The sequence below is a fragment of the Trachurus trachurus genome (genome assembly GCF_905171665.1).
Source record: "Trachurus trachurus genome assembly, chromosome: 8".
In the NCBI taxonomy this organism is placed as follows: domain Eukaryota; kingdom Metazoa; phylum Chordata; class Actinopteri; order Carangiformes; family Carangidae; genus Trachurus; species Trachurus trachurus.
The window spans coordinates 582551-596722 of record NC_139905.1 but is presented as its reverse complement, the minus strand read 5'-3'; the positions used below and the strand labels follow the sequence as shown (position 1 = coordinate 596722).

General features: G+C 44.9%; 1 protein-coding gene across 1 annotated transcript; it reads right to left on the bottom strand.

The window, feature by feature from the left end:
* Positions 1 to 406: 406 nt before the first annotated feature.
* On the bottom strand, positions 407 to 12174 carry LOC310989719 (E3 ubiquitin-protein ligase TRIM47-like; the record flags this gene model as incomplete). Its single annotated transcript, XM_083976866.1, has 12 exons — positions 407 to 476; positions 586 to 650; positions 1211 to 1386; positions 4104 to 4130; positions 4216 to 4242; positions 5045 to 5134; positions 5397 to 5571; positions 7728 to 7961; positions 8846 to 8941; positions 9036 to 9140; positions 10725 to 11186; positions 12061 to 12174. The coding sequence occupies 12 exons, from the start codon at positions 12172 to 12174 to the stop codon at positions 407 to 409; spliced, it is 1641 nt and encodes a 546-aa protein (XP_083832992.1).
* Positions 12175 to 14172: the final 1998 nt, after the last annotated feature.

The following is a 14172-nucleotide window of genomic DNA, read 5'->3' as shown; positions in this document are numbered from 1 at the left end:
GTGACAGAGACACATCACAGATTCAAATACTAGCCTAGTTATCGCCCGGGCATTTAATTGAACAGGCTTTTACTGAATGAGGTCGGACCCCCGACAGCTTTTAGAGCACAGGCGCATATTTGCACGCAGGCGATTATTTGGTCATATAGCCTACAGGTAATAATATTTCTATTTTAATTTGTAACGAGTAACGAGGTGGCAAACGTAAATGTAACGGAGTAAAAGTATATTTTTTAACTTTTAAATGTAGTGAAGTAAAAGTAAAAGTCCTGATTAAAAAAAGAACTCCAGTAAAGTACAAATCCTCAAAAAAACTACTTAAGTAGTGTAACGAAGTACATCTACTTCGTTACTATACACCTCTGCATTTATTTAGGCTACTAAGGGTCTGACTGCTTGTCTATGGTCAGAAACCCCTCACCAAGATGGCGGCCGTGTTGACGCGCCTGACGAGGCCGAATGCAGCGTCTACGTGTCTATGGGCTCAGAGGTCAGAGGTCAGAGGTCAGAGGTCAGAGGTCAGAGGTCAGAGGTCAGAGGTCAGAGGTCAGAGGTCAGAGGTCAACCTGGTATCCCTGGACTTACAGAGTGATGGACGACTGCAGAGAGATCTCTATCACCATGGAGACGGACAGCGGAGTCAGGTCTGACTGTTCACTGAGACTGAAGAGACACGGAGTCAGTCAGCATGTTACTGTGTTACTGTGTGTGTGTGTGTGTGTGTGTGTGTGTGTTACTGTGTGTGTGTGTGTGTGTGTGTGTGTGTGTTACTGTGTTACTGTGTGTGTGTGTGTGTGTGTGTGTGTGTGTTACTGTGTGTGTGTGTGTGTGTGTGTGTGTGTGTTACTGTGTTACTGTGTGTGTGTGTGTGTGTGTGTGTTACTGTGTTACTGTGTGTGTGTGTGTGTGTGTGTGTGTGTGTGTGTGTGTGTGTGTGTGTGTGTGTGTGTGTGTGTGTCTGACCTCCCAGTAGTGTGTGTGTGTGTGTGTGTGTGTGTCTGACCTCCCAGTAGTGTGTGTGTGTGTGTGTGTGTGTGTGTGTGTGTGTCTGACCTCCCAGTAGTGTGTGTGTGTGTGTGTGTGTGTGTGTGTGTGTGTGTGTGTCTGACCTCCCAGTAGTGTGTGTGTGTGTGTGTGTGTGTGTGTGTGTGTGTCTGACCTCCCAGTAGTGTGTGTGTGTGTGTGTGTGTGTGTGTGTGTGTGTGTGTACCTCCCAGTAGTGCCTCCCTGAGTTGAATCCCTCCTTGGCGCTGACACAGGACCAGACGTCGAAGCGGTGCGAGCTGTTCCTGTAGAACTGCAGCTTCTCTCCTCTCTTCACCTGCTTCCTGTCCTCCGACAGGATGAGGAAGGGATACGCCGTCACCGGGTTCAGCGTCACGTCCTCTACACACACACACACACACACACACACACACAGACACAGACACAGACACACACACACACACACACAGACACACACACACACACACACACACACACACACACACACACACACACACACACACACACACACACACACACACACACACACACACACACACACACACACACACACACACACACACACACACACACACACACACACACACACACACACACACACACACACACACACACACACACACACACACACTATAGCATTTAGCTAAGTTTCTTATCAATAAAGGTAGTCCAGGCAATTTAGCTCATTTTGGACCCAAAAATAGAACTAATTGTAACAGAAGGTTTTTCACCATGCATCATTTCTATGAGGTGTCCAGAACAACATACTAAAAGTCCTAAGAAATCCTAGTCGAAGAAATATGTTTAATTCTCATCATTATTTACTGTATAAAGTCTATGGTGCCGATAAGGTCCCATAGACGAATGGTAGGAGTAAAGGAAGAAAAGAAGCCTATAGACCGAATCTCCTTGTTGTTTACATTCTACTTCCTGGTAGAAAACCAGCTGTAATGTGAATGAGATCAATAGTAACGAACGAGAGTTTAGCTATATCATATTTTTCGCCCTATCACTGTTTAGACAAATCTGAAATGATTGAAGAAACATTACTATTTCTGTGTGTGTGTTTTGTGTTGCTATGTGTTGTATTTATTCAGTTTGGGGGAATCACAGTGTCTAGAAAGCATCAGTGGCTCAGCTGACAGGGACAGCTAACGGTAGCTAAGCTAACGGCGGTAGCTAAGCTAACGGCAGCAGCTAAGATAACGGCGGTAGCTAAGCTAACGGCAGCAGCTAAGATAACGGCGGTAGCTAAGCTAACACCAGGACGTCAGCTGTTAAAACCCTCCCGTTGTGGGACACCACATGAAACTACTCCAGTTAGCTCAGTCATGTTGGAACTCAGATATCCGCTGGAGAAAATATTTTTTCATGGAGCGTTTATTGAGTCACTGAGTTATTAAAGTTAAACAGGTAGCTAACCGTTAGCCCAGCTAATCTATGATAACCATGACTAATTACAAAAATGTGCACACGTAAATAGTAATGTTTGTCCAATCATTGGTTTTATAGACTTTACAAACATCAGATTAGTCTAAACGGTGATATAGTGACATGAAAAAGTAGATAAATATAGAGAAACTCTCGACCCTCTGTCACTATTGTTCTCATGCTGGTTTTCTACCAGGAAGTAGTTGCAAACAACAAGGAGATTCGTCCTATTCAGGTGTATTTTGGGCATCTACAGTATTACATTAGTGTTTTGCTCATTTGCATATTAAAATTCATTTTCCAAGAAACTTGTAATACAAAAAAAATTTACTTTTCATGGATAGTTTCATTGTGTAAAGTTTCATTGTGATAGGAGTAAAGGAAAAAAACAGCCCCATTGGGGTGTATTGTTGTCAGCACCATAGACTTTATACAGTAAATAATGATGAGAATTAAACATATTTCCCCAACTAGGATTTATTATTACTTTTAGTATGTTGTTCTAGACACCTCATAGAAATGATTTATGGTGAAAAACATTCTGTTACAATTAGTCTGTCGGAAAACGCTATTTTGCCTGGACTATGGAGGAAGAAAGGAATTAAAACTTGGACTCTGTGTTGTGAAAAATGAATTTAACGGCGTCAAACTGAGAAGTTACAGGTCAGCGGAAAGAAAGAAAGGAACTGAACTGTAACAAAAGTTATTTGTCCGTGTTTGTCGATCATGTGACATTAGAGACAGTTGTTTTAGAGGGAAATGCAGCCGGGACTACATTCCAGACACGGCTGCTGCTGGGCGGAGGGATTTCAGAAGAGAAAGTAGTTCAGAGTATTTGCTTCATGTGTCGTAATGTTACGTAATGATTATCTCATAGTGTGGTGAATGTGCAGCTCACAACTTGTCCACCAGAGCGTTGTGGAGTTGTTGGATTGTGTATTTGATGAGTTTGATGAGGGAAACCAAGAAATCCCATAATGAGCCTCCGTAGCGTAGCTCTGAGCAGCTCACGGCTCTGCTCCGCCGTTCTAAAAATAGCTTGCATTGACAATTAAAGGTAACGAACCCACTGCTATGACTATAGGGATTATGGTGAGAGGAGGATCTGACTAAATGTTGGACTATCCCTTTAAAGGGATAGTTCAAAAAGTGGCCCATTGCCATAATCCCTATAGTCATAGCAGTAGGTTTGTTACCTTTAATTGTCGGTGCAAGCTATTTTTAGAGAAATACAGAGACTGCTTGATGAAAAACTGTCCCTGAAGGCAACGTGCATCAGTGGTTTAGCATGAATTTCCCTCTAAAACAACTCTGTGTGGTAACGTTGTGTTATTATCTCATAGCGTGGTGAATGTGCAGCTCACAACTTGTCCACCAGAGCGTTGTGGAGTTGTTGGATTTTGTATTTGATGAGTTTGATGATGAGGGAAACCAAGAAATCCCATAATGAGCCTCCGTAGCGTAGCTCTGAGCAGCTCACGGCTCTGCTCCGCCGTTCTAAAAACAGCTTGCACCGACAATTAAAGGTAACGAACCTACTGCTATGACTATAGGGATTATGGTGATGGGCCAGTTTGACAAAAATGTTGAACTATCCCTTTAACGACAGTGATGACATCATCACAGCAGTTGATTGACAGAGACGATGAAATAAAAGTCAGACTCACCCATGTACACTCGAGCTTTTTTATGTCCTGTAACAGAAGAAACAGGTTTTTACCACCGTCCCTGAACACATCACCTGTGTTAATAATAATAAGAGACAGAACAGAAACACACCTGAGGCTCCTTTGATCTTCTTCAGGTCTGGAGAGAGACAGGAAACACAGTCAGTCCCTTTCACATTAAAAGCTCAAACAATAGGCGCGTTTACATGGACACAAATATTCTGAATAAAGGGCTGATCCGAATAAAAATGTGTCATGTAAACACGTCAATTGGAAGATTCTGATCGGATCGAGAGGGGTGGTTTATGCCGATCGTTATTCCGAACGAAGTCCATGTAAACACTTATTCCGATCGTTACGTCTTTTCCCACTAGCGCGACACGGCTGTACACGGTTCTACTCATTTTTTTTTTTATATATTTATTTATACCGCTTTGGTTCAGAGAATTCACCTTACAAAACAACAATACATAAGTGGGTTTTTTTTTTCCCCCTCCCATCCCACCCGATCTCTCCACCACAAACGAAACTACCAAACAAATTTACAAAACAAACAAAGAGATAAATAAATAAAAAAGAAAAGTTCTACTAATTTTGCCTATTCATTTTTGCTTTTACACACTCTAATGTGACGCCCGACAGGAATCAAACCCGCTAAGTTTGTTGTTTTAGGGAAATTAGACAGCTCTGCATATGTCAAAATGCTGTTATTCTGAATAAAGCTCGGTGCATGTGTACGCACGTCATGATCAGATCATTTGATTCTGCGCCCATGTAAACAGTGGATTCGGATTTTCCGATCACTCAAATTTTTAATCTGATTAAGAAATTTTGGGCATGTAAACACAGCTTTTGTAAATAAGAACTTGTTCTTAATTGATTCTGGTTAAATAAAGGTTAAATAAAAAATAAAAAGTATTATTACAAGACAGTGATCTCACCTCTCAGAGACCAGTGACTCTTCCTCAGGTTGGCGCTGCTTCCTCTCAGACTCAGCATGCTCTCTGCTGCCATGAGGTCACCGGACGAGACTGATGAGACAGGTAGAGACAGACAGGTAGAGACAGACAGGTAGAGAGACAGACAGGTGAGGACAGACAGGTAGAGACAGACAGGTAGAGACAGACAGGTAGAGACAGACAGGTAGAGACAGACAGGTAGAGACAGACAGGTGAGACAGGTAGAGAGACAGACAGGTAGACAGACAGGTAGAGACAGACAGGTGAGACAGGTGAGACAGGTGAGACAGACAGGTAGAGACAGACAGGTAGAGACAGACAGGTGAGGACTTACCGGAGCTCCTGGAGCCTCTGGACCGTCCGTCCTCCATCCTGATGTCGTCCATCTTGTCCTTCACCTCCGACAGAGAGTTCTTCACGTCTCCCATCTCGAAGTGGAGGGAGAAGTCTGAGTCCTCGTCCGCGTCGCTCTGCTCCTCGGCCAGAGGCGCCGCCGCGTCCTCGAAGCTCTGAGGGACCAACCAGAACACCTGATGGTTTAAGCCCCGCCCACTGAGGGAACCAACCAACCACAACACCTGATGGTTTAAGCCCCGCCCACTGAGGGAACCAACCAACCAGAACACCCCATGGTTTAAGCCCCGCCCACTGAGGGAACCAACCAACCAGAACACCAGATGGTTTAGCCCCGCCCACTGAGGGAACCAACCAACCAGAACACCAGATGGTTTACAGTGATGGCAAGTACAAATACTTCGTTACTGTACTTAATGCCCTGTACACACTGTGCGATTTTGGCCGTCGCAGACGAAAGACGGCGGATCGTAGGAGAATCGTGGGGAAATCTTTGGTCGTAGCTCTAAATCGGCCGTCTTACGTCGCACAGTGAGACAGGCTCTACGACGGCCGTTGTCAGCGTCTTGCGACCAAAGACGACCTGCGATTAAATTCTGACAGTGTCAGAAAACTGCTACGACCTCCGTCTACTAATCAGCTGATGGACGTCTATCAGTGGCGCAGGTGACAGGGACGAGCACTGATTTTAGAGTAAATAGTCATTAAATTAAAAAACGAATAGCCTATCCTGTCATGTCTGGAGAGGTGTATATTCCTTTTTACTGTGGCAGAAAGAGGAGGAACATGGACAGACTCATACAGCCATCAGAAAAGTTGTGTGTGAAACTCATGGTGAAACTCTGTCCAAAAAAAAAAAAAAAAAAACCCATGTGTGGACTATGATGAGAAGCGGTCGCCTACCGGAGACGTGTTTACGCCGGGAGAGGTGACTTCGTCCTCGTTTAGATGTGCTCTCATTACGTGACGGTACTGCTGTGATGTTCTGTAGTACCAATACAGGCCGTGATTTCATTTTTAAATAACGGACAACTGGCGGTACTGCTCCACTGGTGCCGGTGACTTGTGTCTGTGTGTGAAGAGGGAGAGAGGGAGGGGGGGAGGGAGGGGGGAGGAGGGGGAGCGGGCGACCTGCGATTCAGTAGAACGATCATCGTACAGTCTGCACACGTCAAACTTGACGTCGTAGCAAAGATTGTAAATTCCACGTCGCATAGTGTGTCATGCAACAGTCTTATAAGACTGCTAAAATCGCACAGTGTGTAGAGGCCATAAAGGACAATTCCAGGCGAATTCACCTCAGGCTGTATGTTCCTAACATTTTAGGTCTAACAGAAGGAATCTGAAGGTTTTCAGTTTAATATCTCCTGTTTTGCAGTAGTTGTGTCTGTCCCCGCGTCGCCACGGCAGCGATGAATGGGAGCGGATTGAAGTTCTGCTGCTTAGGCTGTTTCCATCCCTCAAAGCCACAGACAGCGTCAGATGGAGACTCAAACATGCAGCCAGAAGTTTATTTACTTCAACAAGCCGACATGTTTGTAAAACTAGATCTAATTCAAAGTCTGGCGGAGCCAGTTGCCGTGCGCGGTGTGTTCGGGCGCAGTCGGAAAGCTCCCGTTTGTGTCATAAACACAGGAATATCAACTCTTTACTTGCTTGAAGTTAAAAAAACTTTTCGGCGCATGTTTGAGTCTCCATCTGACGCTGTCTGTGGAAAAAATGTACACTTGAAGCAAGTAAAGAGTTGATATTCCTGTGTTTATGACACAAACGGGAGCTTTCCGACTGCGCCCGAATGCACCGCGCACGGCAACTGGGTCTCGCGCGAGACTCCGGGAGACTTTGAATTAGATCTAGTTTTACAAACATGTCGGCTTGTTGAAGTAAATAAACTTCTGGCTGCATGTTTGAGTCTCCATCTGACGCTGTCTGTGGCTTTGAGGGATGGAAACAGCCTAAGCAGCAGAACTTCAATCTGCTCCCATTCATTGCTGCCATGGCGACGCGGGGACAGACACAACTACCGCAAAACAGGAGGCATTACACTGAACATCTTCAGATTCCTTCTTCTAGACCTAAAATGTTAGGAAAGTAGTTACACCCCAGAGTTGAATTCGCCTGGAATTGTCCTTTAAGACTATATAAACTTGTGAAAAGACTTTTTAATACTTTTTAAGGGTCTTAATTTTCCCAAAATTGATTTATCACCTTTTAATACTTTTCAAGACCCCGCGGATACCCTGAGGTAACATCAGACTCCACCTGTGGTTGCTAGGTAACAACACATTAGACTCCACCAGTGGCCTCTCACCTGCAGGAAGCCGATGTGGTCCTGGCTGACGGCCTGCGCCTCCAGCTCGATCCTCCGGTCCGTCAGCTCGCTAAGCTCCGCCTCCAGACGGCCCGCCAGCCCCTCCCCCCTGGACATCACGGCGTCCAGCTGGCTCTGCATCCGGCCCACCACCTCGGTCCGGATGCGGTCCAGCGAGGCCGACACGTCGTCCAGCAGCTGCTCCACCTCGCCGCGCTCTCGGTCTCCGTAGCTCTGAAACACAGCCGGCCGCGGTCACGTGATCGCACCGTTTACTATGACATCATCACTCATTTAACCGAAGAAGGTCCTGGTCCAACAATATATTTATTTCAATGTCAATTTTATTCATATAGCACATTAAAACAAAAACCAACATGTTAAAGGGATAGTTCAACATTTTGTCAAATTGGCCCATCACCATAATCCCTATAGTCATAGCAGTAGGTTTGTTACCTTTAATTGTCGGTGCAAGCTGTTTTTAGAACGGCGGAGCAGAGCCGTGAGCTGCTCAGAGCTACGCTACGGAGGCTCATTATGGGATTTCTTGGTTTCCCTCATCAAACTCATCAAATACACAATCCAACAACTCCACAACGCTCTGGTGGACAAGTTGTGAGCTGCACATTCACCACGCTATGAGATAATAACACAACATTACCACACAGAGTTGTTGTAGAGGGAAATACAGAGACTGTTGATGAAAAACTGTCCCTGAAGGCAACGTGCATCAGTGGTTTTACATGAATTTCCCTCTAAAACAACTCTGTGTGGTAACGTTGTGTTATTATCTCATAGCGTGGTGAATGTGCAGCTCACAACTTGTCCACCAGAGCGTTGTGGAGTTGTTGGATTGTGTATTTGATGAGTTTGATGATGAGGGAAACAAAGAAATCCCATAATGAGCCTCCGTAGCGTAGCTCTGAGCAGCTCACGGCTCTGCTCCACCGTTCTAAAAACAGCTTGCACCGACAATTAAAGGTAACGAACCTACTGCTATGACTATAGGGATTATGGCAATGGACCAGTTTGACTAAATGTTGAACTATCCCTTTAAGTGGCCAAGCGCACAGGGAGATTTGACGGAGTGTGTGTATAAGAGTGTGTGTGTGTCTGACCTTGACTCCGCCCAGTTTCCTCTTCAGCTCAAACAGGAACGTCTCTTTCCCTTTGATGCGGTTCAGGATCTCCTGCTCCGTCCTCGCCACCTGTTTCTGCACGCACAGGTGAACACGGGCTCGTCTCATTGGCCGACGCTCACAGTGACATCATCATCATCATCATTGTGTAGCTACTACGACGTTTTACCTGTTTGCTGACTCTCTCCGTCTGGACCGAGACCGTTTTGTGTGTCCGGTGTTCCTCCAGGACGCAGATGGCACAGATGCAACTCTGGCACGTCCGACAGTACACCTGCACAGTGAACGCAACGTATACACACAGTGAACATAATGTATACACACTGAAGCCCAAAACAATTCATACCTTGTCAAATACAAGGAATTTCTTCTTTTTTTCCCAGTATTTCAACTTTATTTAAAAGGGAATTTCCATTTTGTACAATCTGGACCTTATTTCTAGCATAAAATACGATCATTTCCTCCCCCAGATAACTTTGGTGCCACAGACAGCGTCAGATGGAGACTCAAACATGCAGCCAGAAGTTTATTTACTTCAACAAGCCGACATGTTTGTAAAACTAGATCTAATTCAAAGTCTGGCGGAGTCGAGACCCAAGTTGACGCTCGGTGTGTTCAGGTGCAGTGGGAAGCTCCCGTTTGTGTCATAAACACAGGAATATCAACTCTGGACTTGCTTCAAGTAACTTTACTTAAAGGATCATTACTGTTTTTTACAACCTGGACCTTATTTCTAGCATAAAGTCCGATCATTTCCTCCCCCAGATAACTTTGGTGTCATTACAAGTGGTTGTGATGAAATGAGCTCCAGCCGAGAGGCGCGTATATCCGTATAATGGAGTCTACAGGGTCTAAATAACACATTATCTGCAGAGAAACTCCTTCATTTCACCAAGATTTAGTTCTGATAGGCTAGTGCTATTCCCCTCTGAGTCCGGGGTTAGCTGTTAACAACATTCGGATGACCTGGATGATGTCATCTCTGAGCGCTAATAGAAAGAAATAAGGTCCAGGTTGTAAAAAACGGTAATTATCCTTTGAGTAAAGTTACACTGTTAAGCACATTTACACTGATGCTTAACACATCAATGTTGATGTGTGTGCATTGTCCCAACTCAATAAATAAATAAATGAAAATGAAATGGAAAAAGAAAACATTGTGATGGTTAGTTCCAGAGAGGACACAATGACAGGATTCGATTTGAGACACTATCTATCTATCTATCTATCTATCTATCTATCTATCTATCTATCTATCTATCTATCTATCTATCTATCTATCTATCTATTCATCTATCCATCCATCTATCTATCCATCCATCTATTCATCTATCCATCCATCTATCTATCCATCCATCTATTCATCTATCCATCCATCTATCTATCCATCCATCTATTCATCTATCTATCCATCTATCCATCCATCTATCTATCCATCCATCTATTCATCTATCCATCCATCTTTCCATCCATTCATCTATCCATCCATCTATCTATCCATCCATCCATTCATCTATCCATCCATCTATCTATCCATCCATTCATCTATCCATCCATCTATTAATCTATCCATCCATCTATCTATCCATCCATCTATTCATCTATCCATCCATCTTTCCATCTATCTATCTATCCATCCATCTATCTATCTATCTATCCATCCATCCATCTATTCATCTATCCATCCATCCATCTATCCATCTATCTATCTATCTATCTATCTATCTATCTATCTATCTATCTATCTATCTATCTATCTATCTATCTATCTATCCTACATGACAGTGAGTCAGGAAAGGAGCTTGTGACTGTGACATCACATCACAGCAGCAGCGTGCGGTGTGCAGTGTGCTCTGACCTCCAGCAGGCGGCGGTGTTGGCAGCAGGTTCGACCCCTCAGCGCGTCCCGCGGCTCCATCAGCGGGTGTTTGGCGTAGAAGGCCGTGGTCTGGTGCGGCTGCACGTGCTCGCCGCAGTACGAGGCGGTGCAGGTGAGACAGGAGCTGACGGCCGGACGCTTCACGCCCGTGCAGACGTCGCACCACACCACGTCCTCCCCCCCCGCCGCCGCCGCCTCGCCCGCCGCCATCGACAGGAACGGGTTGGTGCTCACGCTGGTCGCCATGGCGCCCTCTGCCGTGCCCGTCCCGTTCCTGACGGGCACGGGGAGCCCGGCGGCGGCGTAGCGAGCTAGCTTGTACTTGTCCGTGATCACAGCGAAGACTTTGTTGACGCTGAGTCGAGGACGTTCGTCAAACTGGCGCTTGCAGAGAGGACAGGTGCAGACGGGGCTGGACGCCCAGTAGCCGCCGATACACGCCTGGACAGAAGACAGAAGACAGAAGACGGATTTTAGTTTCACATCCATGTGGCGTCTGTTCATCCACCACTTTCAGGAGAACGACGCTGGGTGTCACCATGACACTCCATTCATTGCATTTTAGATTAACTTTGGCTGGGCTAACCATTAGCTGTTAGCTGTTAGCAGTGTCTTAACTCAATCAACGGTCCATGAAAAAAATATTTTCTCCAGCGGATATCCTAGTTCCAACATGACTGAGCTAACTGGAGTAGTTTCATGTCGTGTCCCACAACGGGAGGGTTTTAACAGCTGACGTCCTGCCGTTAGCTTAGCTGCTGCTGTTAGCTGTCAGCAGCAGCAAAGCTAACAACTATGATAACCATGACTAATTACAAAAACGTGCACAGAAATAGTAATGTTTGTTCAATAATTCGTTTTATAGACTTAACAAACATCAAATTTAGTCAAAACGGTTTTGGCAGCCCGGAGCCCCCACATTTGGTGCCTACACCGGTGGCTAATGCTACCAGTTAGCCGCTCGCTAGAACTGGTGGCTAATGCTACCAGTTAGCCGCTCGCTAGAACTGGTGGCTAATGCTACCAGTTAGCCGCTCGCTAGAACTGGTGGCTAATGCTACCAGTTAGCCGCTCGCTAGAACTGGTGGCTAATGCTACCAGTTAGCCGCTAATGCTACCAGTTAGCCGCTCACTAGAATGCTACTAAAACCCACTTCCGTTGTGGTGTGACGCAGTGGATCATGGGAAAATAAAGTGGTGGATATTAGATCAAAGCAGCCGGTCTTTTACATGTGAGACTATTTGTTGCGTTCGTGTGTAACGCTGGGACACGGGCGGCGTGCGAGTGATGTCGCGGTCGGCGTGGGGACGTCACCTGGCAGAAGTTGTGTCCACACGGAGTGGAGACGGGTTCGTCGAACAGGTCCAGGCAGATGGAGCAGGTCAACTCCTGCTCCGAGAACAGATCTGGAGCCGCCGCCTCCGCCATCGTCCTACGGCCACAGACAGGAAGTCTTTACACAGCGTCACGGCAACCAGCAGACACAGGAAGTCTTCACACAGAGAGAGGACAGACAGGTGACAGACAGGTGACAGACAGGTGAGAGGACAGAGTCATTTATTTGCCATTTGCAGAAAATCTGCATTGGAAAGCACTTGCGGGAGGACAGGACTATAAAAACATACGTAAAAGACGAAAAACACAGTAAATGACATGAAGCATAAGAAGGCAGGTTAAGACAGAAGGACTGTCCCCAGATATAGGCACCATAGACATCTAAGTAAAAATAAACATGGAAATAAAAAAAATAAAAAGACAACAAGCTTTTTTTAGAGTGTACAGTGGAGGTATCCGTGTCTCAGAGCCTCTTTCTATAGAAGAATGACAATAAAATAATGATAAAGATAATAATGAATAGTTAAAACCTTCTATTTGGCCCTGACTGAGGCTAGAGGTTGTTTAGGCTGCGCACAGCACAGGAAGAAACTGCCTGTGAACCGGGAGGAAGAGTATTTAAACGAGCGATAGCCTACCGTCTACGGAAGGAGAGGAACAAAGAGACTAGAGGCAGGGTGACTGGTGTCGCTCACTATTTCTAGTTGTAAAGTGCATCAAGTTTAGGCAGATCATATATATATATATAGCTTTATTTCACAGACTCCAAGTCCAACAATTGACACAAACAAATAAACATAGACAAACAATATAGACAGCACACAGTCTGTCCACACACACAAACTAAAAACAGTACAGTTGTTCAGACCAGTGTTTCCAGAGCATGGAGGTGTATTTGGTGTCACTCTGAGTTGGCTCAGTCACAGACATTAGTTATAATTCCAGTTTTTGATCGACACAGTCTGCACATAAATTTATAAATACAAATTCTTAGCAAAGCATTGAACGTGGGGACATTACAGGACACAAACAAACGGCTGCACTTTCCCACCGTGGAAACTTCAGCAAGATACGAAGGGCGTCATTATACACAACCTTGATCTTATTCATCTTACCTTGACTATAATTGCACCAGAGGTGTGCTGTATATAGGTTAGTGGTGTACAGCTCTAAAGAGAGCAGTGGTCAGTGATCAGTAGCCTACCAATGGTTTTCTGAGCCAGATCGACTGTTCTGGTCAGAGATTTCTGGTCCTGAACAGTGAGGTTACTGAACCAAACTGTGGACAAAAAAGTAAGAAGACTTTCTATTATGCACCTATAAAAGTTACAGTAGCCTAATCAAGATCTGACAGTTAGAAGTAACATTTTTCATCTTACGAAGGAAGAAAAGTCGTTGCATGGATCTTTTGACAATAATACTGGTGTTCAGGTGCCAGCTGGGATTGTTTGTAATAGTGACACCAAGGAATTTGAAACTTTCAACCATCTCAACCTCTGTGTTGTTTACAATGAGAGTTTATTCCTCCTGAAAGTCAATTATAATCTCCTTTGTTTTGGAAGCATTTAAAATAAGGTTGTTCATCTCACTCCATTTAACTAGGTTGTGTACCTCGGCTGTGTAGAGCCACTCATCGTTACAATTTATTAGGTGAGGACAGAAATTATTTGGGACTAAACATAACTTGACTGATACTCCTGAATTAACCATGGGGGGCATTGGGCCCAACTTTCGGAACTGGTATGAAGCAGAAATTTACCATATTCATGACCTTTGGGATAGGGGAAAATTTAAAACATTTGAATCATTACAGGCTACATACAAACTACAAACAAAAGAATTTTACAAATACCTCCAGGTCAGACACTATGGCTGTGTTCGAAATCACCCACTCACACACTCACTCCCTATCCACTACATCATGTATATGATATAGTGGACTACAGTACACGATGTAGGGAATGACGGGAGGAGAATTCGGACACTAGACGGTAATTTTCTGGACGTGGTTGCGTCAGCTGATGCGCCAGGTGTTGCTGTGACGGAAGCAGACGCGCCGAGAATCATGTAAACAAACCATGGATGTATGAA